Source organism: Chelonia mydas, chromosome 1 (genome assembly GCF_015237465.2).
Source record: "Chelonia mydas isolate rCheMyd1 chromosome 1, rCheMyd1.pri.v2, whole genome shotgun sequence".
NCBI lineage: Eukaryota > Metazoa > Chordata > Testudines > Cheloniidae > Chelonia > Chelonia mydas.
Window position 1 is genome coordinate 24,923,062 of NC_057849.1, and position 25,281 is coordinate 24,948,342.

Genomic DNA, 25,281 nt, shown 5'->3' on the forward strand with positions numbered 1-25,281 from the left:
CTCTTGTACCCCCTTTGCACCATGAACCAGCTAGATCTCAGCAGGTAGCTTTCTAACAGCACAGGCTTTCAGTTTGCTGTAAAGGCTGGTTTTATAACAGCTTTTGAAATCTCTTTCAAAGCGAGTTACTTGCAGAACATTTCCATTTTAATTTTGAGTATTAAATTTTTTTTTAAATGTACAGCTCTCCAAAACAGCACAATTAAAAAACTGGTCACAGACAGAGAATTTCAAGCAAATCAATTGCAATGCCAGCTGTTGCTAAGATCATTTGCAGACCCATTTTACCCTGAAATGGGAAAAATGCTGCAATTAGTCTTCACGACATAGTATAATGTTTGAAGTTGTTGACTGTAGAACAAAACCTGCGAGGATGAGCTGCAGTCAGCATTCCAGAGTGATAGGACAAAGATTTTAAATTACCTACCTTAATGCTGGCATCTGATTTTCAAAGTTGGTGGCTTAAGAATTATGTATAATGAGCAAACACTTAAAAGCCATGAAGAGTTACATATGAATATTTTACCTCTTGAAGAAAGCAAATCATTCAGGGTTTTAACATGTAAGGACCCAGGCCTGCAAAGCCACATGCTTAATATTACATAAAGCCAACAGCACCACTCACAGTGTGTAAGGTTAAGCATATGCCTAAGTCTTTGCAAGATTATGCTCTAAGAGCTTGATCCTGCTTCCACTGAAGTCAATGGCAAAGCTTCCATTGGTTATAACGGGCAGGATCAAGTCATGTTTGCTTCCAAATGTAGGCCAAAATTTTCAGAAATGACGAGTGGTTTTAAGTGTCTCAATTTTTGAGTGCTCCATTTGAGACTTGACTTTTAGAAAATACTGAGCACCAGAAAACCAGACTACTTTAATGTGCCTAAAGTTAGGGACCCAAAAATTGAGACACCCAAAATCAGTACTCATTTCTGAAAATCTTAGGATAAAATCCTGGCTCCACGATCAATGGGAGTTTTGCCAAGGACTTCAGTGGGTCCAGAATTTCACCCTAGATCATAGAAAAAACAGGGAGAGTTGCAATACAATTTGTCTCCTTTCTCTTCATTTATTCTTTTTAAATATAGATTTTCAATCTGTGCATGACTAAAAAGTTATCCCCTCCTCCTCCCATTACCCCTCCACTCCACTCAAAACACAGCTGCTAAAATCAGCTTCCTAAGCCTTCATTCCAGTCATGTGAGCCCACTCTTCAAACCCCCAACACACTTGTCCTTCTCTTCTGCATCAAATTCAAGATTCTTGTTCTCACCTACAAACCCCTTCTCAATTCTGTCCCCACCCTACTTATCTGCTTTTATTTATTTTCCCTTTACCCCCCACACCATTCCTGATACTCCTTTAGTGATGGCAACCTTCAACACCCATCTGTTTCTCCCACAAGCCTCTTCACACTTCCTAGTACGCTGCCCCTCAGCATGGAGTGTCCTCACCGGATTAATCCATAAAGTCATCATCCTCCTCTGCCTCCAAGTCCCATATCTGCTGTGTTGCCTTCTAGAAATCAGCCACCAAATCTGATTGTCAGCTCCTTGGGGCAAGGACAGTCTTTTTGTTCTGTGTTTGTACAGCCCCTAGAACCATGGGGACTAGTCAATGGCTGGGGCTTCCTAGGCAGCATGGCAATAATAATAACTAATGGTTGGTCAGGGATAGCTCATTTTATTTAAAATTAAGATGAATGGGAACTATCCGTTTGTGCAATAGCACCCCTGTACTCTTATTGCTGCAACCCCTGTCCTTCCTTCCTTCCATCCTCTTGTCGTTTCATTTGTTGTCTCCTGTCTCAAATTAGATTGTAAACTCTTCAAGGTGAGGACAGTGTCTACCAATGTGTTTGTACCGCACCTAATAACAACAGGGCCCCAAACCTAGTTGGGACATCTAGGCACTACCACAATTCAAATAACAATAATAATGGTGATTTGAAATGGTTGCTGCATTCTCACCTGAATGCTTCGGCTATTTTTTTTTTACAAGTTAAACTCTTAAAAATTTAAAATTATACTAAAAAAAAAAAAATTAAACGCCCCACACCTTAAGCCTTAAACGACCTGTGCCAAGTATTGATTCCTACACTGCAGGATATGCAATCCACCTGCATGGTTTTGATCTCTCTAGGCTGGGGAGCATAAATGAAAATCTGGCCTCTGTGAAGAAAATGGAAGGTCTGATACTGACTTCGGTGGGACAGGACTTCAACACGTTGGCACAATGGGCTGAAAGAAGGATGCTATTAAATTACTGATCTAGAGAGTCAGGCCAAAACATCCCTTATGAGTGAATACACTGAGAAGTGAAGAGGAATGAAAATGACACAAGGTTTTCCCCTAGCTCCCTTAGGGAGACATGGGTTCCACCTTGCAGGCTCTCACCCTAATACAGTGCATTCCCCAAGATCCACACAGCTCTCAAGGTATCCACAGAAGCAGGGTCATTCATGGAGAGACTGTGGGCTGTACAATGTGCACTCAGGCCCTCTCCCTGATCCAAGGCAAGCTGCTTATACTTTATTTGCACCTCCTATTAGATGTTGGTTTTGATGCACCCTCCCTCTTCCTCCTCCTTAGTCTGTGAACAACCCTCACCTTGAACACCCACTGAATGCCACATCAATGCCAACTGCATTACTTTTATCAAAAGAAGGCTGAAGGGAGAGATGATTACTATCTATAAAAACATCAGAGGGATAAATACCAGGGAGGGAGGGGACACAAGAACAAATGGATATAAACTGGCCATCAACAAATTTAGGCTTGAAATTAAGTGAAGGTTTCTAACCATCAGAGGAGTGAAGTTCTGGAACAGCCTTCCAAGGGGAGCAGTGGGGGGCAAAAAACCTAACTGGCTTCAAGACTGAGTTTATAGAGGGGATGAGATGCTGAAACTGCCTACAATGGCATGTAGCCGATCTACAACTGCTTGTAGCAAATATCTCCAATGGTTAGTGATGGGACACTAGATGGGGAGGGCTCTGAATTAATACAGAGAATTCTTTCCCAGGCGTCTGGCTATTGGGTCTTGCTGAAATTCTCAGGGTCCAAATTACTGTCATATTTGGAGTCTGGAAGGAATTTTCCTCCAGGTCAGACTGGCAGAGACCCTCGGGAGTTTTTGCCTACTTTTTTGGATGGGGCCCAGGTCAACTGCAGGTTTAAACTAGTGTAAATGGTGGATTCTCTGTAACGTGAAGTCTTTAAATCATGATTTGAGGACTTCACTAACTCAACCAGAGATTATGGGTCTATTACAGGAGTGGGTGGGTGAAGTTCTGAGGCCTGCAATGTGCAGGAGATCAGACTAGATGATCATACTGGTCCCTTCTGGTCTTAAAGTCTGAGTCTATGCCAGTTAGGCAACAGAGTTACACCACCATTTAGATTATCACTGATTTTCTATGGAAGCTGCACCAGCTGACACCTGGTCTAGATTTGGCTTAGAACCTTTGAAAACTGTGTTTCCTATAGACTTCTAATTCCAGTAAGTGCAACAGGAGCAAGAGACACCGGACCCCATCATGCAGTCCTTTCAAATGAAACTTTTTTTGGCTTGTTTCTATGCTGTCTTGCACCAACCCCTACCAAATCAGAATAGCAGCATTCTGTCTTCATTCTGAACAGGGGTGCTCAAGGTGAAACACAGCAGAAAAACAGACCCCGTAGGTGCCAATGGGAGTTGTGTCTAAGCCAGGAGAGCCTGCATCAGGCCCAGGGAATCCATTCCATAATGGGAATACATTGTTCTCTGTCATGTGCATGCAGCTAAAACCTCTTTGCTCATTTATTTTTATGATTATAGTTGCTTGCTTCCATGTTGCAGTTGAATCATTCTAAAGTTGAACTGATCCTGACATAAACCAGCTGAGACAACCAGTCAGTGTTTTGGTTACATTTATTTTTCTAACATTAGATAATACAGAAATATGGTTTTAATATTATGTAGAATCTCTGTTTGAAATTATGTTCCACTGACTCATCTGCAGAATAACAGCACTGAAGACTTTGCTCACACCACTCCAAGGATTTCTATAACTCCTCCTTCCTGACTACTGGATAAGCAAACCTAGGTTCATCTCGTCATATGCTTGATGTAACAAATGGCAGATTTGTATAATACCAACACAGAAACTAAATATTTTGTCTGGAGTGTGACGATGAAAAATGGCGAACAGTTATGGTTGTTATTTTTTTGGTTTGCAGATAACAGAGCAATACATTATCAAGCCATTATATTGAATGCGTATTTTCTAAATATTCTAATTGAGGTATTGTTTCATGGTCTCTGTGTATATAATGTCTTCTGCAGTTTCCACAGTATGCATCCGCTGAAGTGAGCTGTAGCTCACGAAAGCTTATGCTCAAATAAATTGGTTAGTCTCTAAGGTGCCACAAGTACTCCTTTTCTTTTTGCGAATACAGACTAACCCGGCTGTTACTCTGAAACCTAATTGAGGTTACTGAATCAGTATCACACAGCCTCAGTTAGATCACAGTTTTCTTTTGAAAATAGTGAAATTTTCCCTGCAGTCATCTCAAGTTGGGGGGAGGGGTTATTATCCACTGACACTCTGTGAGGCAGCAGCTTTCCCTTTGTTTAAGGTTAATCTCACCTCTGAGGGACTGAACACCCTCAAATCTCACTGAAGTCAGGCAAGGAAGTTGAGGTTTCTCAGTACCTTGCAAGTGCTAAGCCTTGCAGGACTGGGCTGTCCATAAAGGACAGGTAAGCAGATGAAGTGGGTCAGTTGTCATAGAATATCAGGGTTGGAAGGGATCTCAGGAGGTCATCTAGTCCGACCCCCTGCTCAAAGCAGGACCAATCCCCAATTTTTGCCCCAGATCCCTAAATTGCCCCCTCAAGGATTGAACTCACAACCCTGGGTTTAGCAGGCCAATGCTCAAACCACTGAGCTATGCCTCCTCCCCTGATATCCTATAACAACAAAAAGCCCCTAAAGTCGGGTTCAGGCTATAACCTAGCCCTTCAGTTTGCCTCCTTCAGAGACTCACTCCACTTCTAAATATTAGGAGAGATCTATTGAGCGGCCTGTATTAACTTGGAGCAACAACCTGGACTAGTCATCCCCCTTACTCCCTGTCTCCATCAATGTTGCTCCATGAGATGAGGCTCTACAGCAGTGGTTTGCAACCTTTTTTCATTTGTAGACCCCTAAAATTTTCAAATGAAGCTGTGGACCACTTTGGAAATCTTAGACATAGTCTGCAGACCCTGAGGTACCCAGGGACCCCAAGTTGAAAACCACTGCTCTAGAGGGTCCACCCTCTGATTTATTTTCTCTCTTCTTCAAAAACTAAAGGCCCTCATCCTTCTCTCGCTGAAGTCAATGGAAGTTTTGGTTTTGACTGGAACAGGAGCAGGACAGGTCCCCATGATCATTTGTATATTGCTGTGTGGATACAGTGAAATACCTTTAAGAACACTTAGGAACACTGTGGTCCCAGCTCTGCCCCTAGAGACATGGAGGTAAATCCCACTGGGGGTTAATCCCACTGGGAGACCCTTGTCTGGATGACAATATATTTCTGGTTTGATTGCAATATGAAATCTAAACTAACTAATCAGCTTATCAACTCTGCACAGAAGGTTACCAACTTACCAGTAGTGAAAAGGAGTTTCCTGGGGTCCTGAAAAATAGACACAAAAACACACAAAAATCAGTTGCTATTTATCATTTTATATCTCTTAATATAAGAAACTGCTCATCATTTCCACATGCCTCGCTACGACAGTCGATCCCTAAACGTGGCTGTAAAAGTGGACTGCGTAACTGGTAATAGAGAACGATGACAACTACGTTCAATCAATGTACACTGAACCTTTTGCCAACCCTTGCAACCATTTGCAAAAACCAAATGCACCCTGAATAAGAAAGCAGAGTAGTGAGACAATCAGACACTTCTCTGCTTTCATAGATAATCATTTTACAAAACTTTCCCTAGCTACTGAATAGTTGTAGGAGAGGGATGAGATTTTAAAGCTGAATTTAAAGACAAGGGGCAACTATGTTGCTCCCATTGAAGTCAACTGGAGTTTTGTCACGGACTTCCCTGGGAGCAGGAGTGAGCTTAACATGGCTGCCTCAAGGAGTTCACAATATCAGGCCAAATGCTTCTCTCCACTTCCTTGTGGGAGGTTTGCGGGGAAAAGGAGCAGCAGTGAGTGGAGGGGAAAGGGCAGAGTGCCAACACTATAGCATGTTTCCACAATCCCCTTGATCCTGAGGAAGTCCCTCTATGGCCTTGTCTTCACCAGTGTGGGGGACAGTGTGTTCTTACCTCGAGTTAACTACCTCGAGATAAAATCCTTGTGGAGGCAAGGCAGTTAGTAGTTTTTGTATGAGTTAGCTGGTTGAGTTAAAGATGAGGCTCCTCCATAGGCTTTAATTCAACCTGCTAACTCATGTGAAAACTTCTAACTGCCTTGCCTCCACCAGGATTTTGCCTCAGGTTCATTCATTCAAGTTAAGAACACACCCCCTTTTTTTTTTTTTGGTAGTGAAGACCAGGTCCATGAGGATCATGGGTGAGAGGGGCAGGCTGAGGGAAGAAGCAATTATGGAGCAAAGAAGACAGTCGTCCTCCATGGAATCATTCCTCCACTCAACTTCAGAAGGACTCTGTGAGCATAAGTTAATGCTGACCTTGTAAGCACTAAATGATTCCTATTTCCCCACCACCTTGGGCAAAGCCTACCACCCAAAGAACAGTTAGGGAGCAATGTACAGTGGGGAAGCCTGTGGGAGCATTACTCCTGTAGGCAGTGCAAAGGCAGGAGAAGACTTTAAGACTTCCTCAGGCCAGAGTGTTTCCCACAAATGACTTTAGGCCCTACATTCTGATATGATTTAAGGAGGTTTCAGAGTAACAGCCGTGTTAGTCTGTATTCGTAAAAAGAAAAGGAGTACTTGTGGCACCTTAGAGACTAACCAGTTTATTTGAGCATGAGCTTTCGTGAGCTACAGCTCACTTCATCGGATGCATAGCATATGGATATGCTATGCATCCGATGAAGTGAGCTGTAGCTCACGAAAGCTCATGCTCAAATAAACTGGTTAGTCTCTAAGGTGCCACAAGTACTCCTTTTCTTTTTACGATTTAAGGAGGCTACATCAGAGATAGAAAAGTCAGCTGAGTATGGCATTTTGCAAGCAGAATGCAGCTTCCAGCCTAATTCAGGCAGACAACTAAAGCCAAAATAAAAGTATCCGATACTGTTCCCATTCAAGCCAACAGCAGTTTTGCCATGTCTTGACTTGAATGAGAGCAGGACTGGCCCAAATCTTGTCATCCTTTAATCCATATGTCACATTACACTGTCTGTGCAATGCTGCAAATGCAGCATCTATTCTCCTGCCTCTCCCATTTTATAAGGTCCAATGATAGCAGCATAAATGATTCAACAAGGCCTGCCCAGCAGCAGGGCAGTAAACTAAGACAGAACAGTGAAGTGACTTGCCAAAGGGCACACAGAAAGGCAGTGGGGGAGACTGCTGCTGGAGATGTGGGTCTCCCAGAACCACCCTCGCTCACATGTTTGGGGACTCTCAATCCTTTTGGTTAGACGTCGGTAGGAGGATTAACATGATAATGGATACCACCTTAAAAATTAAACCATCATCCTGAAAACTCTCCACCTCCATGGAAATCTTGGTTCTCTAGCTTGGTTCTCTAGCCAAACAACTCATGTTACAGAAACGGAAAAGAAGCCTGCCTCCAGGGACAGAAGCTTGGCTCAGCAATGTGGCTGTCCTGGCAGCTAAAGAGCAGGTAACATTTTGGAGAAGAGGGACCCCAAGACAAATTGGCAAACATATGGTCTAACTCTTTAGAAATCTTTAATTCCTAGCAGATAGAAACCAAGCTGTTGCTCTCCTTTTCCTTCCCTTCCCTTCCCCCTTTCCTTTCTTTCCTTTCCCTCCCTTCCCATTCCTTTACTTTTTTTGTTCTTTTTGTCTTTTTCTCCCCTTATTTTTGGGGGAGGGAGGATTAATAAAATATAAATAAATAAGTGAAGTAACTTGCTCAAGGTCGCACAGAAAGTCAGTGGCATAGCCAGGTCTCCTGACTCCAGTCCTAGTACTCTAGCCGTCGAAAGGAAGAAAAAATATCAACAGGATACTGCATTTTCACAGTATACAAGACAAGCACCACTGTACACATCACTCATGGAAACTATAAGGCACCATACAAGTTACAACTATTTCAAGGAAAATATAAAAGAACAGGTCACCCACCTCACCGCGGTAGTTTGCTGCATTTAGCGCCAAAAATTCTTCAGTATAGTTCACAGAGAAGTTAAGGACATTCACCAGGTGTGCGGCAACATGTAAGACTATAAAACGGAACAAATCTCAGTTCACTAAGATGCATTTTGAAGATTATGTGAAGCCCCTAACACTGGTAGCTCATATGTGTAGGTGGATCCCTGTTCTTACACACATGAGTTTGTAGATCTGGGTCCCAAGTGACTGACTAGGCTGATTCCGTCATTATAATTTAGTCTATCCTACTCCTAGCCTTTATATATAAACTACCTGTTTATAATTTTCCTTTGCATATTTGGAACATTAAATTTACTGACCTGCAGATTTTATATAAGAACCTTCTTTATGGAACTGATCCAGCTCTGACTGAATTCGATTGGAAAACTCCCATTCACTTTAGGGGAAACAAGATCAGTCCTAAGACACCATATGCTATTGTTGTACTAAGTGAGTTGGACAGATAGGCTGATATGAAAATAGTACTCATTTTGAACCTTTTAAAGTACTGTAATTTATTTTCTCATTATAATTTTGATTGGGAAACTGAATCAAAGGACTGTGTCAACGCTATGTTAACACTTCATTGAAAGTGGCAATATTTTGTGATATTTACCTGTATTGCCCACACGTTTGCAATAGATCTTTTCATCTCTAACATTCATGCTCTAACATTCATGCCTCCTCATTTAAATTGACTACATGTGGTCTGAAATCAGTTAGGACGGCAGCTTTTAATTTGATTTCATATAAGAAATAAGAACTGACACTTCAGAACCTGTAACTTTTAAGGAAAGTCTTTCCACCCACATTTATATCCCAGGCTTCAAAAACGTCTGAGAAAACATTCACGCGTCTAAACAAAGAAACACAGAGAAAAACTACCCCAAAATGTACTGCACAAGAAAAGTCACAAGTGACTTGTATTGTTTAATATGCTTCCCACATGAGCTAGTGCTCAGCACAATAAAATCTTACCTGAAAAGACACATATAGTAACACCACATGTTACATGGAAAGTTTTACTTTTATCCAACAGCCTTCTTGTTTTCCTGCTGGCAACCTAGTAAAAAAAGAATTCAAGCAATCTCTCTTCTAAGATGAAGCAATGGAAAATAAAGTTAAAAGTAATTGATGTTCTAGACATGATTTCTTTGTCAAATTAACTTTTATACGAGGTTTAATGCTATTTGATCACAACACCTACATTTAGTAGGAACAGGATTGGACACAACAGGGTAACTCCATGGGCTTGATGCAGAAGTTACTGGAAGATGTTGTTTGGTGTGTGTTATTCAGGAGATCAGACTAGATCAGCATAATGGCCCCTTCTGGCCTTAGGATCTATGGGGATAAGGCTTCACTTGCGCTCACTCTTCTTGTGCACACGGGCACAAGATAACCTTACTTACCAAAGCAAGAAATGTTCTTAGCACTGGGTCCAACCCAGCTACCAGCCAAGTCAATATCAATACTTTTCTTGGCTTCAAAGGGATCCGGAGCAGGGTCCACACACAATGTATCTACCGTGCACATCTAGGATACCTGTCTGCAGACCAGCACTATCTACAGCCAAGCAAATGAATAGTAACTAAATATGTGTGTACTGTAACCTTTCTAATATTTCTTAGGAATCTGTCTATGTGCATGGTCCTTATTAACTGATTGATTCTAAATGTTGTTTACCTTCTGAGATCCTCGGAGGAGGGCCAGGAGAATACGGCACATCGGTAAAAGGACCAGGCTGCAGTTCAGGTTGAGGACAGATGCTGAAGCTCTGCTAATACACAATCCTAGCTGAACAAATACAGCAAGAGTCAGATTATAGAGTGTTAGTATGGTCTAGTGCATAGGGGGCTAGGCTAGGCTAGGCTAGGACTTGGGAGACCCAGGTTCAATTCCCTACTCTATCACAAGTTTCCTATGTGACCTTAGGCTCTCTGTGCCGCAGTTACTCCTCTAAATAAATAATAGTACTTCCCTAATTGATAGGGGAGTTGTGGGGATAAATGCACTAATGACTGTGAGGGGCTCAGGTACTATGGTTGGGGGGGGCTATGATAGATTGTAACAAAATACATATTACACCCTTAATGTCAAAAATTAAGGTGGCTTTACAAAATGAACTAAATTTGTCCCAAAGAAACAATTTTGAAGACCCTGTAGAGTACGGCGACCAGATAGCAAGTGTGAAAAATCAGGACGGGGGTGGGGGATAATAGGTGCTTATCTAAGAGAGAGCCCCAAATATCGGGACTGTCCCTATAAAATCGGGACAGCTGGTCACCCTACTGTAGAATAATTAAAAGAATTCTTTGTTCTTCCCTAGAGGAGCTTGGAGGTGCCCAGTTGTTGCCTCTGAGAGCAGAAGAATCTGGAAAGATTTTATAAGGGGCAGGACTCAGCCCCATAAGTAACTATAGCTATAGTTCAGACCTAGCTACGTAAAAGAAGAGAGAAAATCTACTGTGAGGATTTGTTGACCTAATCGTAGGCCTGATCCAACTCCCACCAAAGTCAATGGAAAGACTCACTTTGACTTCAGTAGGAATTGGATTGGCCTCTTTTTATGTCAAAAGGTGACATCTCACTTGGAAAGAACTGCCACCCTAAGCAACGCTCACAAGCACATGGAATGGAATAAATCAAAAGCAACACTAATGTCAATGGAGCAACCACCCTCTACGTGACCAGAGGGGTTACACAGCCATAGTTAAAGAGGAGGAAAGGATTAAACAGCGTGAAGATCCTCATTAGCCACTTAACTAAAATTTAATGACTTTGTGATAATTGAGCCAAAGAACAATGTCATACGTTAATTCAGCTAAAATGGAAATAATTGTGCCGTTTCAGAGACGGTTGGAATAGACTCACAGTAGGTCCTTACCAAGTCACACACTGCTAATAAGCACATTCCCTAATTTGGACCCCAAATCAACAATGGGGAGTTGATAGCTGGGAACTCCACTCACTAAAGCTTTTATAAAATATGCTATATAACATTTACTGGTCCACTTGGATCCTAACTAATTAAACCTAAACCTCACATCAAATAAATGAGCAAAGTACACCTTGTGATGCCTTCACCCTGTATTTTGTCATCTTATTGTACTGTGTTTGCTCATTCCTTTGCTAATTCACAAAATTTAGCAATTTGCAGCAGCTCTCCCAGTTATTAGTTTGAATTTGCATTTTTCTGTTAGCTTTTACAAAAGATGCAGTTACTCTGTCAGTAGATAAAGACATTTTATTCCTAAGGGACGTCTGTAGAAATACATCATCTCGCACACACACAAAAAACGATCAAAAAAGTATACATGTTAAAAGACAAGTCATTTTTGCATATGTGTATTTTTAAAATATAAATGAAAATAAAAATATAGTATCAATTTTTAGGATACGGCTGATTGAAATTTTTGTCCTTTTTCAAAAAAAAATAAAACATAGCTATTTTTGTAACATGTAACCTCAAATGTAATCAAAACAATTTCAGGTTTTTTTCACTTTCTTTAGGGGGGAAAAAGAAAGGAAAGGGGAAAAAAGGAAAGAAAAAAAGAGAGTTGGAAACCAGGAGAGGAGGGTCAGTTTACAGTTAGTTGAAAAATTAAAAAAAACAAAACCTGTGAAGTGTTTTGGAAAAAAATGAAAATTTGTCATTTCTTTCTACGCTTTTTTGTGGAAAACACAATTTTCCCACCAGCTCTAATATTACACATAAATACACTCTCAAATAAAATAATTAACATACACTTCTCATTTAGAATTCACACAGTCTACCAAGATTACGTCCACTGTAACATTAGAGGAGGCGCTGTCTTCCTGATGAGGCATAAAACTAAGATCTAAACTCGTTATAGTCATTAAAGATCCCAGGCATATTTTATAAAGGCAGAGGTAATAACCCTGGCTTCTTGGCCGATTTCTGACATGGGCAGTTATATTGCCCAAACAGTATTAACTCATCCTCTTTGATTCCTGTCCTGTTATTCAGAGTTGCTGTGTACTATTTAGGAGTGCCAATTTCCACTCCAGAGGGGCTGCATTACAGCGATAGATGAAGAGATGCCTAAGTCTTGATTACAGATTATTATATAAAGGACAGAGGGGACAAAATCCTGTGGATCCCTACCAGGCACAGAGCCACAGAAAGGTGGTGACGGTAACAATGATCTTATTTTTACATGGTACCTTTCATATAGAAGGATCTGAAATCACTTGCACAGGTTTGGGCCCGGCGGTCCCCTGTACTGGGAAAGGAAATTGTGGAAGGTTGCATGCCTGTACAGAGTTTGCAACAGTGGATGATTCTCCCCTATACGCCCCATCTCTTTGTAGTGAGTTTGGCCACAAAGCCAACAGGTACCTGAAATACGCACAGATTGTATGAGATCTTCAGTGGAGTGGGCCACCTGGGGGGAGCGTCTGTGCCTTCACATTGACTCCCAATCCCCTCGGCTCCTTTCAGTCCTCTGAGTTAGAGCTGAGCTGCTAGGTGTTCCCCCCATCAAACACTAGCCTCCAGAGAATGAAGGGAGACTCGCAAATGTCCCTAGTGTTGTGATGATGGCATGAAGGAGTGATCACCACACACATACACCCTGGACCTGCTCTCTGCCATATCAGGGATCTATACCTCTGCTGAATACCAACTGAGCTGCTTCCATGGGAACAAGGACAAGTGGGATTTAGGTAAAAGAGGCCACAGTCATCAACCCACAGTTCAAAAGGGGTAAAAAAAATCATTTGAACATTGTGGCATTCATAGTAAACATAGTACTTCTATTTCCTTGCCATAGATTAGGCTTAAAGTGATTCCCAGGTTATGCAAAATGAATCATTTTAGAACATCATAAATATTTTTGGAGTATCAGAAAAGTGGCAGTGTTCTGTTTCGCTCTGGCATATCTGTGTACGCTGAATTCTTGAGAGGTGAAGTTTGTTGCTATTTTCATTAGTTATTATTTCTGTAAAGGAAGTCTAGGAATGAGCTGTAATGTCAAAGGAATAATTTTTAAGAAACTGACATTAAAGTGTTTAAACATTTTCATTAGAGGCTTTTGACACAAAGAACGGGTTAGAGAATCTCAGTGATGAAATGAGAAACACGGCAATGATCTGAACTACAGTTTATGCAAAATCCAGAAAAAATGAGAGTGCTAACAGAAAACATTCCAAAGCTCAAGAATAATAAGCAAAGCAACTGGTAAACTTTATAACTTCTGTTATCTGGCACATGTGATACATCACAAGGATATTGAACACAAAGATTTCTGCTTGGGTTGAAATGTACAGCATCCACGCAGCCATTATCTAACAGTGCTTGTATCAGATTGCAAGCTCTTAGAGGCAACGGCCATGTTTTGTTTTGTTGTTCTGTTTGTACAGTGCCTAGCACAATGGGGTGCTTGTCCACGACTGGGGCTCTTAGGCATTACAATAACACAAATAATACGTAATAATAATTAGATGTGATTATCTCACAAAAAATTACAATAGAATCCCATGTCTATTGTTAGCTGAGCCCAGAGTGATTACTGTCTTGAACATTATTAAATATGGTGAAATTATTTCTTGTCAGAATCATAGGGTTAGAAGCGACCACAAGGGTCATCTAGGCTAACCCCTGCCAAGATGTAGGATTTGTTGTGTCTAAACCATCCAAGACAGATGGCTATCCAGCCTCCAAAACCTCCAGTTAAGAAGCTTCCACAACCTCCCAAGGCAGTTTGTTCCATTGTCCTACTGTTCTTACAGTTAGGAAGTTTCTCCTGAGATTTAATCTAAATCTGCTATGCTGTAGTTGAACCCATTGCCTCTTGTCCTGCCCTCTGTGGCAAGAGAGAACAACTTTTCTCCATCTTTTTATGGCAGCCTTTCAAGTATTTGAAGACCGCTTTCATGTCCCCCCTCAATCTCCTCTTTTTCAAACTAACCATGCCCAGTTCCCTCCGCCTTTGCTCACATGGCTTGCATTCTATCCCTTTGATCATCTTTGTCACTCGCTTCTGGCTTCTTTCCAGTTTCTCCACATCTTTTCTATACATTTGGAACCAAAACTAGACACAGTACTCCAGCTGAGGCCTAACCAGCACCAAGTAGCGCGGTACCACCACTTCCCACAACTTGCATGATATGCCTCTGTTTAATGCAACTACACGGCTATTTTTGGCTCTGTAATATAAGCCCAGCGAGCCCAAGTCTGTTGACCCGAGTTGGAGTCTTGCTCCCCTGGACTCTGTAGACACACTCTAATGGTTCCAACTGAAGGAGCGCCCCAAAAATCTGAACCATGTATACGGCAGGCGGGCTGGAAATAGCTTAAGGAAAGCACTGTATGCAGCATTTCAGCAGCCCATCTTCCATCATCAAAATGAGGAGGAGTGCAACAGGAAAGTTTGCCCAGAGTTTTTTCCCCAAACTTCAAAACGGCTCAGTTCTGCTTTACTATGCAGAGTGGGTATTTTATTTCATCTGAACTGGTTTGTCTATCACTAGTTTGCACAAACATAGTGTGACACACTATACCTCGGGGGAGCGCCCCCATATTCATCATTTATATATAATTGTGATATTTTATATAAAGCATGCCATGTGAGGTATCAGAGGAAAGGTTATGATTTGCCGAGAGCCATTGTTCTATCTAAATATGTGTATTAGTGCATAGGAAGTTATGAGATTTTGTTGTATGGTTGTCACTAAAATATGCTGTGAGTTAGGGAATTGCCCAGATATTAGATCCCCAGAGACAAGGACAAGGGAGCTAACCAATGCCCGGGTAGGTGTCAAACAACCATCCACAGCCATTGTCCAGCAAGGGAGTTACAATTCAATGACTCACTTGCACAAGGCCACACCAGGGGAGTTGCTCAACCAACCTGGCCTGGTGACTCAGCAGTGCCTGGACTTATGCACATCATGGACTAAGGGTATGAAACAGAACACAGTGGCCCCATGCTTAGTCCCTTCTCTTCTCCCACACCTACGCTGACGGCAATGAGAAAGCTGGAGCAGAAGAGACTGGTCCCCGGGCTAAGAGGGAAAAGCCTGCGTGTGAAAGATTGTAACCAACCTGCTGTAACCACCGGGAGGAGAAAAACTGCCTGATGTATATGTTGCCCAGTCTAATAGGGTTGAGAGTTTAGACTGTGTGCTTATATTTTCTTTTCTTTTAGTAACTAACTCTGACCTTTTGCCTGTCACTTATAACCACTTAAAATCTATCTTTTGTAATCAATAAACTTATTTTAATGTTTATCCTTATGAGTGAGTTTGACTGAACTGCTTGGTAAATCTGCTCAGGTCACAAAGGCTGGTGTATACCCACTTTCCATTAATGAAGTGGTGAATCAATTAATAAACTTGCATTGCTCAAGAAAGGGTCCTGAGCAGTGCAAGACGGTATATTCCTAGGGTGCAGGGCTGGGAGATTTGGCTGGTGCCTTTCTCTGTGTGATCCATGAGTGGCTCTGGGAGCATTCATGCAACCTAGCTGGGTATGGGGCTCCATATGCGGTTGTACTGGAGAGGTTTACTGCTTGCCACCAGTAAGGTATTGTGGGAGACAACACAGAATATGAAGTAAAGGGGGCATAGTGGTCCCACAGTCCCAGGTTGAACCCTGGGGATCCTGACACACATAGATTTTCACTGGCTTCCCAGAAGTAACTCACAGAAAGTTATTGGGCCGGATTCAGAATTCACTTACACTTGTTGTCATAAATATAAAGGGAAGGGTAACCACCTTTCTGTATACAGTGTTATAAAATCCCTCCTGGCCAGAGGCAAAATCCTTTCACCTGTAAAGGGTTAAGAAGCTAAGGTAACCTCGCTGGCACCTGACCCCAAATGACCAATGAGGGGACAAAATACTTTCGAATATGTGTGGGGGGGCAAAGGGTTTTGTCTGTCTGTGTGATACCTTTGCTGGGAACAGATCAAGGATGCAAGCCTTCCAACTCCTGTAAACTTAGTAAGTAATCTAGCTAGAAAATGCGTTAGATTTCCTTTTGTTTAATGGCTTGTAAAATTTGCTGTGCTGGAGGGAATGTGTATTCCTGTTTGTGTGACTTTGTGTAACTTAAGGTTTTGCCTAGAGGGATTCTCTATGTTTTGAATCTGATTACCCTGTAAAGTGATTACCCTGTAAAGTGTATCCTGATTTTACAGAGGTGATTCTTTTACCTTTTCTTTAAATAAAATTCTTCTTTTAAGAACCTGATTGATTTTTCATTGTTCTTAAGATCCCAGCGTTTGGGTCTGTGTTCACCTGTACCAATTGATGAGGATTATTATTATCAAGCTTTCCCCAGGAAAGGGGGTGTACGGCTTGGGGGGATATTTTGTGGGAAGACGTCTCCAAGTGGGCTCTTTCCCTGTTCTTTGTTTAAAACACTTGGTGGTGGAAGCATACGGTTCAAGGAAAAGGCAAAGTCTGTACCTTGGGGAAGTTTTTAACCTAAGCTGGTAGGAATAAGCTTAGGGGGTCTTTCATGCAGGTCCCCACGTCTGTACCCTAGAGTTCAGAGTGGGGAAGGAACCTTGACACTTGTGTTACACTGGTATGACTCCGCTGACTTCAGCTCAACCAGCATGACTTTGAGAAGCAGCAGGCTCTTTGCGTGCTGTGCTGGCACCAACTGACCACAAAGATTCTGGACCCCATTGGTAGCTGTGCTCTGCTTTTTGAACATACCCTAGCGGCAACTCTTGTGCATGTCTGTCCTGCCGGAAAAGTGGGCCTTTTTTTTTTTTCACAGCAATTATGATGTGCTCATAGCAAAGAGTTTATCACAACTGCCACAAAAAATGTATGATTCCTTCTGATCGTTGGCACACAACAGTCTTTGGAATATATTTCTGTTAACCCCGAGGAGAGAGAAATACGTTAAACCAACTGTCACCCAGTTCCTTATGATCAGCAGTCTTATGTCAAAGTACAGCTGGGGTAGAAACAAGTATGTGCTATACGGGGATGTCTACGGAGAAGGCTGCAGGTTTCCCTTACTTACAGAGATAGTAAGTAGGCCACTAGTAGCTCACTGTCCCTATGAGACACCTCCCCCATTTGCTGCCCCCATATGTTCTCCACAGTAGGATATACCTCATCTGACTCATGAGTACGCATGTCCATCTATCCCATAACTTCACCCACCCCCAAGATGTTCCCCCCACATGACCACCCCCTCAGAATTCTCCACTCACTCTGGTGTAAATCTAGAAGGCAACACTGAAAGCAATGGAGTTATAATGGTGCGAAGCAAATGAGAATAAGGCCCCTAGTCTCTGTGTACTGAACTGTCTAGGTACATTATGGGGGAGAGTGATGGAGGACAGGCAGGAGTGGAGGAGGATGAGAATCAGCCTGCCTTTCTATGAAAAATTAAGAAGTGCCCTCTGCTGGAATCAGGTTGCCACCTAAATGGGCCAGCGACCATTATTTGTATTTTGTCTTAGTGATCTTTAATAAAGATATATTCCTATAATCTACTGCCTATAATCTACTGCCTTCATATTAATTCAGGTTCATTTCCACCACATCATTACAAACAAAATGTGAAACAACTTGTAAAAAAAAAAGCAGGACACTTCCAAAAAAGTGTGATTCACGTATTTTGATGGAAAATGTCACGTGGTTTCAATAATGCTTTGTGTAAGCTTTTACTGAGCAGAAATCAAATTGGGCAATGTGCTTGATGTGACAAGCTCATGAGCTGTTGGGAAACAATGGATAACGCAACACATGAGTAATGTCTAGAACCACAGTTTACGGAAGGTCCAGAAATAAATTTGAGAGCTAAAGCTTCACTTGATAAACAGCCAAGAGCTCAAAAATGTCACTAAGTAACTCACTCTTTCCAAGTGATCCCTAAATGGTCTCTCAACTTCCTTTGTGCTACCTGGGCGACTTTAACACTATCATGTAGTAACAAATGGCTCAAAAGAGTGGACCTTTGGATTTTTAAACAATGATAGAGGAAGAGAAGATTCTTGCTCCAAGGCAAATCTTAACAGAGGAACATATCCCTGTTAACTAACTATAAAATAGCAGGCATACAATCCTCTCTTGTCTAGAAGGAGAAGATATTACTTCACATAAGTAGCACATTAAATTGTTTCATGCAGAGCAAAAGGAGGAAGCCAACCCACCAGCTGCTGCTCAGAGTCCTGTCTCTCTCAGTACTTAAAGAACCCTCCTTTATCATCATATCTGAGCACTTCACTAAACCTGTGAGGTAGGGAGGTGCTATCATCCCCATTTTACAGATGAGGAACTGAGGGTGCAACTAATGGTACATCTATGCTGCAAAAAAAGCAAAAAAACCTCTCAGCAGTGAGTCTCGGAGCCTGGGTCAACTGACTCAGACTCACGGGGCTCCTGCTACAGTGCTAAAAATAGCAGTGTAGACATTCCCACTTGAGCTGGAGACCCAGCGAGGGGAAAGGGTCTCAGAGCCGAGGCTCAAGCCCAAGCAGAAACATCTCCACTGCTATTTTTAGCCCTGCAGCACAAGCCCCACAAACCCAAGTCAGTTGCCCTGGGCTCAGAGACTTTTTTTGCAATGTAGAAGTATCTGAAATGACTGCCCAAAAATCACACAGGAAGTCTGTACTAGAGCAGGGAATTGAAACCAGAGTCACAAGCTAGCATCCAATACACCGAACCACCTTTTCTCTCTAGGCAAGCACAAAGCCAGTACGAGCCAGAGAAGCGTTTGGGGGTGAGGGGGGAGAGAATATGTATAGATATGTCTGAGTGGGGAGCAGGAATGGGTGGAGTGTACTGCTCTCCAGCTATTCCCAGCAACATAGGGTCCCACGGGGACCACTGCCAGCTGGTACACGTCATCAGGGTAGTCCCCAGGCTGCTCTAACTTAGGCTGAAGCAAAGAACCAGGGAGTCACAACTGGTTCCTGGTTCTCTGGCTGCTGCTGCAAGGGGTGCTGGAAGAATGCTGTAATGGAGGAAATATGCTTTTCTTGGGTTAAGCAGGATATTTCAGCATTAGCACAAGAAGAGACTAAAACTATTTATCATTAATATAAACCACACGATGCCCCGAAGTTCTCAGGCAAAGTTATCAACAACACTAAGATGAAAGTTAATGTCACAATTGCATGCACTGAAACCTAATATTAAGTTCAGGGAATACATTAGAAGGGAGATCACAGATAAGACCTCAATGAGTAGGGTATTATTTCACATGTTAAACTCATCTTGAAGCACAAAATAAAAGGACGAAGACCCAGAGTCCATCAATGAACTTTCATCCATGCCTCAGTTTCTCTGAGTCAAAATTATTTATAGGATCTCTGTGGGTGAGGCAGGCTCCACTGCGCACTTTACTTAATTTTTACTCATTTGCCTTTTGTTTGTAGTGTATTTTTTCCTTATTCCTGATCACAGAGTACATGCAAATGTCACACACTTTACAATCTGGGATGAAAGAAAAGTCTGGAGTTTGATCTTGGTTAAGATCAGGTGCTTTTTAAAGAAAACTTATTCATACCCCTAGAGACAGCCAAATTTGGCTGGAACTCTGGCAAACACAGCTTTTCTGGCTGGATTTATTTATTCCCAGAAAATGGAAGTGGGAGGAAAAAAATCTACCAGAACATTTTAGCACCTCATTTTAGTTTGTACTTGTTCCTAAAAGAGGGCACTTTGGAGGCAGAGAGCTATGTAATCCCATCCTCAATTAATTGCAATTCTTTTGAAGTTATGTTAAGTCATTGGGGGCATACTGGAGTCAGACAGTTTTTAAATGTTTGACACATGGTTATATATTTACAGATACAGCTATATCTAGTGTTTATATAAATATAAATAAATAAATTAAATTAGGGACCAGACTCTAATCTCATTTACACTGAGGTAAATCTGGAGTAACTACTGAAATCAACAGAGTTACTCTAAGTTTACACTCGTGTAACTGAGATCAGAATCTGATGCAATGCAAAATAGGGAAGGGGCAGGAGAGAGCAAACATCAGCAGCAGTTTTAGCCCCTTCCCCAACATAGGGGAATGGTCTTCGTAACAAAACTGAAGCTCTAAATTCTTGTGGCTAACTATATGAGTCATTTTCTTTCCATGCCACTTGGAACCCATTAATCCAGGCCACTCCTCTGAGCCTGTTTTTGTTTTTTTGTCTGTTTCTTTCTTCATATCCAGTGTATGTACACATTATATATGTTACCTGCATGGACCATATGAGCTCTGTAACTCTGCTGGAGACAATGACACAACCCACCTGAGCAAAGTAAGTCATTGTCTGAAGTGTAACAGAAGCCATCAGAGCCTAAACTAATCTCCTGCCTAGATATCTCTTTGTGTTTTATTACCTAAGCATATTAATCTGGGGGAAGGGGAGAGGGCTGATATAGGATTTTATTTGCTTTTTATTTTTTAAAAACAGGGAAGATGTAACAGTGCCCTGACCCAGAGCAGATGACATGAAGCTAGAAAATAAAGATCAGCCTCTTGTCAGCACTCCTGTGTGACACACGCATGTATTGTCCTTCTAAGTATGTGGGCATTTTATATCACGCTCCCTTTGAAGGAACATAGTCCCTTTCTGAAGAATGGGACTCTATTATGCACTCTTTACCAGAAGACTGTGAAGGGATGATCCTGCCCTAAACTCCCACGGAGTCAGTTGTGAGATAAGGGTGCTCAGCACCTCAAAGGGCACAGGTTGCAGGATCAGGCCCAAAGAGGCTTCTCTTTTGAGATGTCTGGATCTCTAATCCTGTCTGGGTCATGGTTTATTGAGCAGTGCTGCTATTTCGGGGATTTCCCCCTTCTCTCCACCCCTTTTTTCCATATTTCTGTTGCATTCATCCTCCTTTGTCATTAGGTGCACACCTTATCATGTAGACTATAATGTAAACATCAATAACAATCAGGAAACACACTGCACTCATCTCCGTCTCAGGGAGTTAATCAACCCAGCAAACCTGGTTGAAAGTAAAGTTAGCTCTTCAAGGTTTAATGTGTCTACGTTCATTCTAAGGCCTTGTCTATGCTAGACGATTAGGAGAAATATTCCTCTATTGTACAGATATCACTGTACCTATTCTCTTCTATGTAAGTACTTACTCTGTGCTCACCACCCTAGTATCTAAGCTCCAATGGTAATGTAGACAGGACTCCGACATTTTTACCACAGTTCTAGAAGAGACAGTGGTAAAAATGCTGAGGGCTACTTGAGCCCTGCGTGCATTAATGCTCCCAATGTTGCTTCTGTGGATGAAGCTCCATCTGAGGTAGCACAACACCAAGAGGTCTCCCAAAAAATGGTCATATAGACGCCCTTGATGGGAGCACTGCCACTTGAGTGGAAAAGAATTAAAAAAAGCAAACAATGAATGTTACAGATCTGTACAGTGCAAAGAATGAGCTCTTTGTTGGCCCTTAACAGATGATAACCTGAATAGCATTGTTGGATTGTTGAGTCTGAGAAGAGAGGACAAAGGGTTAAAGGAAACTCTGCAAAACACCAGAATGGCAGAAGGAGAAGGCAGACAGAACAATATAATAGGCAGCAAATTGCCTCCAAATCAGACACGGACTATGTTGATAATTGGACACATGAGTTAAAGCCTTAAACAATATTGTGAAATCCCAATACAGGAAGAGGAGCTTAAATAACAAAGGAAAAAATAAAAGCGTCTAGTAACAATTTTTGCTACACGAAACACCTACTGGAAGAAGCAGACTAATAAACACATCTGGCATCCCTTGGTTACGAGGCAATTAAATACAAAATAGTACGATAAAGCAAACAAAGTTTCAAGATGCCTAATTCCCTCCAGACTGTAGTGGGAAAAACAGACTTCAGTGGAGTTGCACCAGAAATTTGCAGGGAGAAACTTGGCCTCAAATAGCAAAGTCTTTATCATGATAAAGCAGCAGCAAATGAGATCTCAAGCCATTGTATCATCTGGAACATATTCCAAGGAAGAAATAAAGAAGACATCAACATAATATATTGTAAAATGCTATGTGCAGCCGCACCAGTATAGCTAAAGGATGAAATAAGACTCCTCTTTTCACTTCCATTTTCAGTTATGTAATACTCCACCAACAAGTTCCCTTTAGGGATGCAATTACTCCAGTATGGTCTCATGCCCAGAAGATAATTTCTTCCATTAATGACTAGTTGGCCATTTTAGAGTTATCCAAAAATGAAAGGGGGAAAAAAAAAACGGGGGGGGGGAGTAGGAGGGCATTATTCAGCAGTTAAGAAATTATCTCCCATATTTTTTTCTCCACTTAAAAATATAGATTTTTATTTACTCAGTTTAATGTAGCTGTACGCACGGTGGCTTGAGAGAGAGAGAGAAAGAAAGATTATATAGCTTGCACTGTAAACTGACCGGAGGGAATGTGCAAAGGGGAAAAAATATAATGAGGAAAATCTGGCCCTGGGTCACATTATAGATGGACAAAGGATTACATTTAGTAGTCACAGGCAAATAACACGCACCATTCCATCCCCGGTTACTGAGAGAATGCTGGGATTCTTACTCAGGTAGTGTTCCTGACTCAGAACCAGAACTCCTTTTTTCCTATCAGCCTCTGACTTATAGATGTATCTGAGGTCCTATTTATTAGCGCCGTATCTGTGCCCCTCACTACCTTTAACACGTTTGTGCTCACAACACCCTTGTGAGCTAGGGAAGTATTCATACCCATTTTACGGATTGGGGACTAAGACACAGACAGAACAAGGGCCAGATTTTCATCACTGTATTTTTTCCCCTTTGCACATTCCCTCTGGACAGTTTACAGTGCAAGCTAATTGTACCTACTCAGGAGATACTGATAACTTCAAGAAAGAAAAAGACCTACATCTCACCACCTAGAAACTATTTCTGGTGGGTCCATCATTGCAAAGGCAAAGTGGAGATGTCAGCATTATACAGGTAGATGCCATCTTTTTTCACACTGATCGCCAGAAATTAAGGCAAAAAATGACGGGACTTATAATTATTTATTAACCAAGCACACAGGAACATGAAAATGAGACGCAGAGGCAGAAAGACTAAGATAGCTAATAAAACAACTCCCCTAAGACACATACAGCATGAGAACTGGCATAAAAGCTCACCGGAACAAGCCCACAAGCTTGCTACTGTTATGATGACTAAAAACTAAAGCCCCAGTCATCTGTGATCATGCTTACAGTGTCAGATCTTTTAAGCGTGCCCGCAGTTGGCTTTTCCTAGCCACTTGACTGGCTCCTTACCCTTTATTCACTCCAACATAGAGATTATTCTCAACACTATCAACTTGCTAACCCCACAAAAATGTCAACAATCTCATAGTCAATTTCTTATTGATCCTCCATTGCCCTCCCCTCCCCCCCTTCGAGGGCTACTAAGCAACCCCAATTCTTCCCTCAGCAACACATTTCTGCTCCCGACTCCCCTCCCCACCACCTTGGAAAAAGGATCACTTACACCTAGCATCTGATGTAAGTAGTAATACTGCGGCCCATGGTAATACAGCAGGAAGGTTTTCCAGAAGAGCCACACATTCAGGGAGAGCCAGAAAAGCTAAAACGAACAAGACAACAAGAAAGAATGCATGTCAATGAAAGGCACATTTACAGTCCAGAACTTCTCAATATTTCTTTCCATCACACAGCACACATGCAATGAGCTCTCTAAGGCTTTTGCAGCTGAATGAGAAAAGGAGTGGAAAGACATTACAAAAACAGCCCCTGCTGGCTGTAAAACTTTTTGTTCTCAGCCAGCCTCCGAAAAGTTTGCATTTGAGGTTCAGTCCTTGACAATCTTATGTAGCATCTTGCATGCAAGCTGTCTATCAAAACATATAGAGCTAGGTGCTGCTATTAAAGAGTCAAAGAATAAATAAATAGTGAAGGAAAAGACAAATTATGAGACCTAAGCAAGGAAAAGCAGTTTCAGAGGAGATCCATGCTTTTTCTGCTCCAACCCTCCAGAGGCTATAACATAGATCAAACGCACATGCACCACACATAGATACACATGCGTTCATTATCCCTTATTCATAGGGGTGCTGAAACAATTTTTGTAGAGCAGGTGCTGAGAGTCACTGAACCAAACTGTAAACCCTGTATATGATGGAAACCACTTCAAGCCAGGGGGTGCACCAGCATCCCTAGTCCCAGCACCTATGCTTATATAGCACACACGTGCGTATATACACACACACACAACATACAGAGACATCTGCATTTACACCCACAAATCCCGAGGACACACAATGGACATTAGCCCCCCAACGTGCGCGTGGAAATGGGACCCGCAGCACACGGGCCCGTGCGATGCCCACACAAAGCGTGCGAGGTACATGTCAGGCAGGGCTGCGTGCGTGCCCGCGTACACACACCGAGCCGGGCAGAGCGCGTAGGGTCCACGTGCACACACACAGCCGCGCCCGGAGCACGGCAGGCGGCTCCCCGCGGCCCCGGCACACGCGTGCAGCAGCGCCAGGCACGCGGAGCCCCCAGCCCCACGAGCGGCTCCGAGCTCAAACTTTCTCTGGGCGAGCTGCGCAGCGCGCAGAGACAGCGCCGCGCGCGGGGGGCTGCGCCCGGCCAGCGCCGCCGCATCCTACCAGACAGAGGTGCTTGCTCCCCTCGTTGGCCAGCCAGCCGCTCCCGCACGGAGCCATGGTGCGAGTCCCGCGCCTGAGGCAGGGCTTCGAGGGGCCGCCGCTGAGCCGGTCCTGCTGCTGCTGCTGCGGCTCGGTCCTGCCGCTCCCCCTCCCCGCCTTCCGGCCGCCGCCCCCTTTGCTCTCCCTCCGCGCGCTGCTCTGGCCCCCGGGGGCCGGCCGGGGCAGTCTCGCGCTCAGCCTGCGCCGTGGCAGCTGCTGAAGCCCCTGGCCTCGCTCTGCCCGGACTTGCCCTCGGGCCCTGCTCCCCAGCGGGAGAGGAGGAAGGGGCAGAATGCGGGCAGCGGCGGGGCACACTGCAGGGCAGAAGGGGGAGGG

General features: G+C 42.8%; 1 protein-coding gene across 1 annotated transcript in view; it reads right to left on the reverse strand.

Annotated features, from left to right (window-relative positions):
• Positions 1 to 25,025, reverse strand: part of NOX4 (NADPH oxidase 4) — a 158,481-nt gene extending 133,456 nt beyond the window's left edge. The window contains exons 1-6 of the mRNA XM_007063128.4: positions 24,907 to 25,025; positions 23,763 to 23,858; positions 9,986 to 10,096; positions 9,278 to 9,362; positions 8,273 to 8,370; positions 5,636 to 5,663 (exon numbers count right to left, since the gene is read on the reverse strand). Of these exons, the coding sequence (XP_007063190.3) occupies positions 5,636 to 5,663; positions 8,273 to 8,370; positions 9,278 to 9,362; positions 9,986 to 10,096; positions 23,763 to 23,858; positions 24,907 to 24,963 (475 nt within the window). The 5' untranslated portion in view covers positions 24,964 to 25,025. The remainder of the gene's footprint in view (positions 1 to 5,635; positions 5,664 to 8,272; positions 8,371 to 9,277; positions 9,363 to 9,985; positions 10,097 to 23,762; positions 23,859 to 24,906) is intronic.
• Between the last annotated feature and the right edge of the window lie 256 nt (positions 25,026 to 25,281).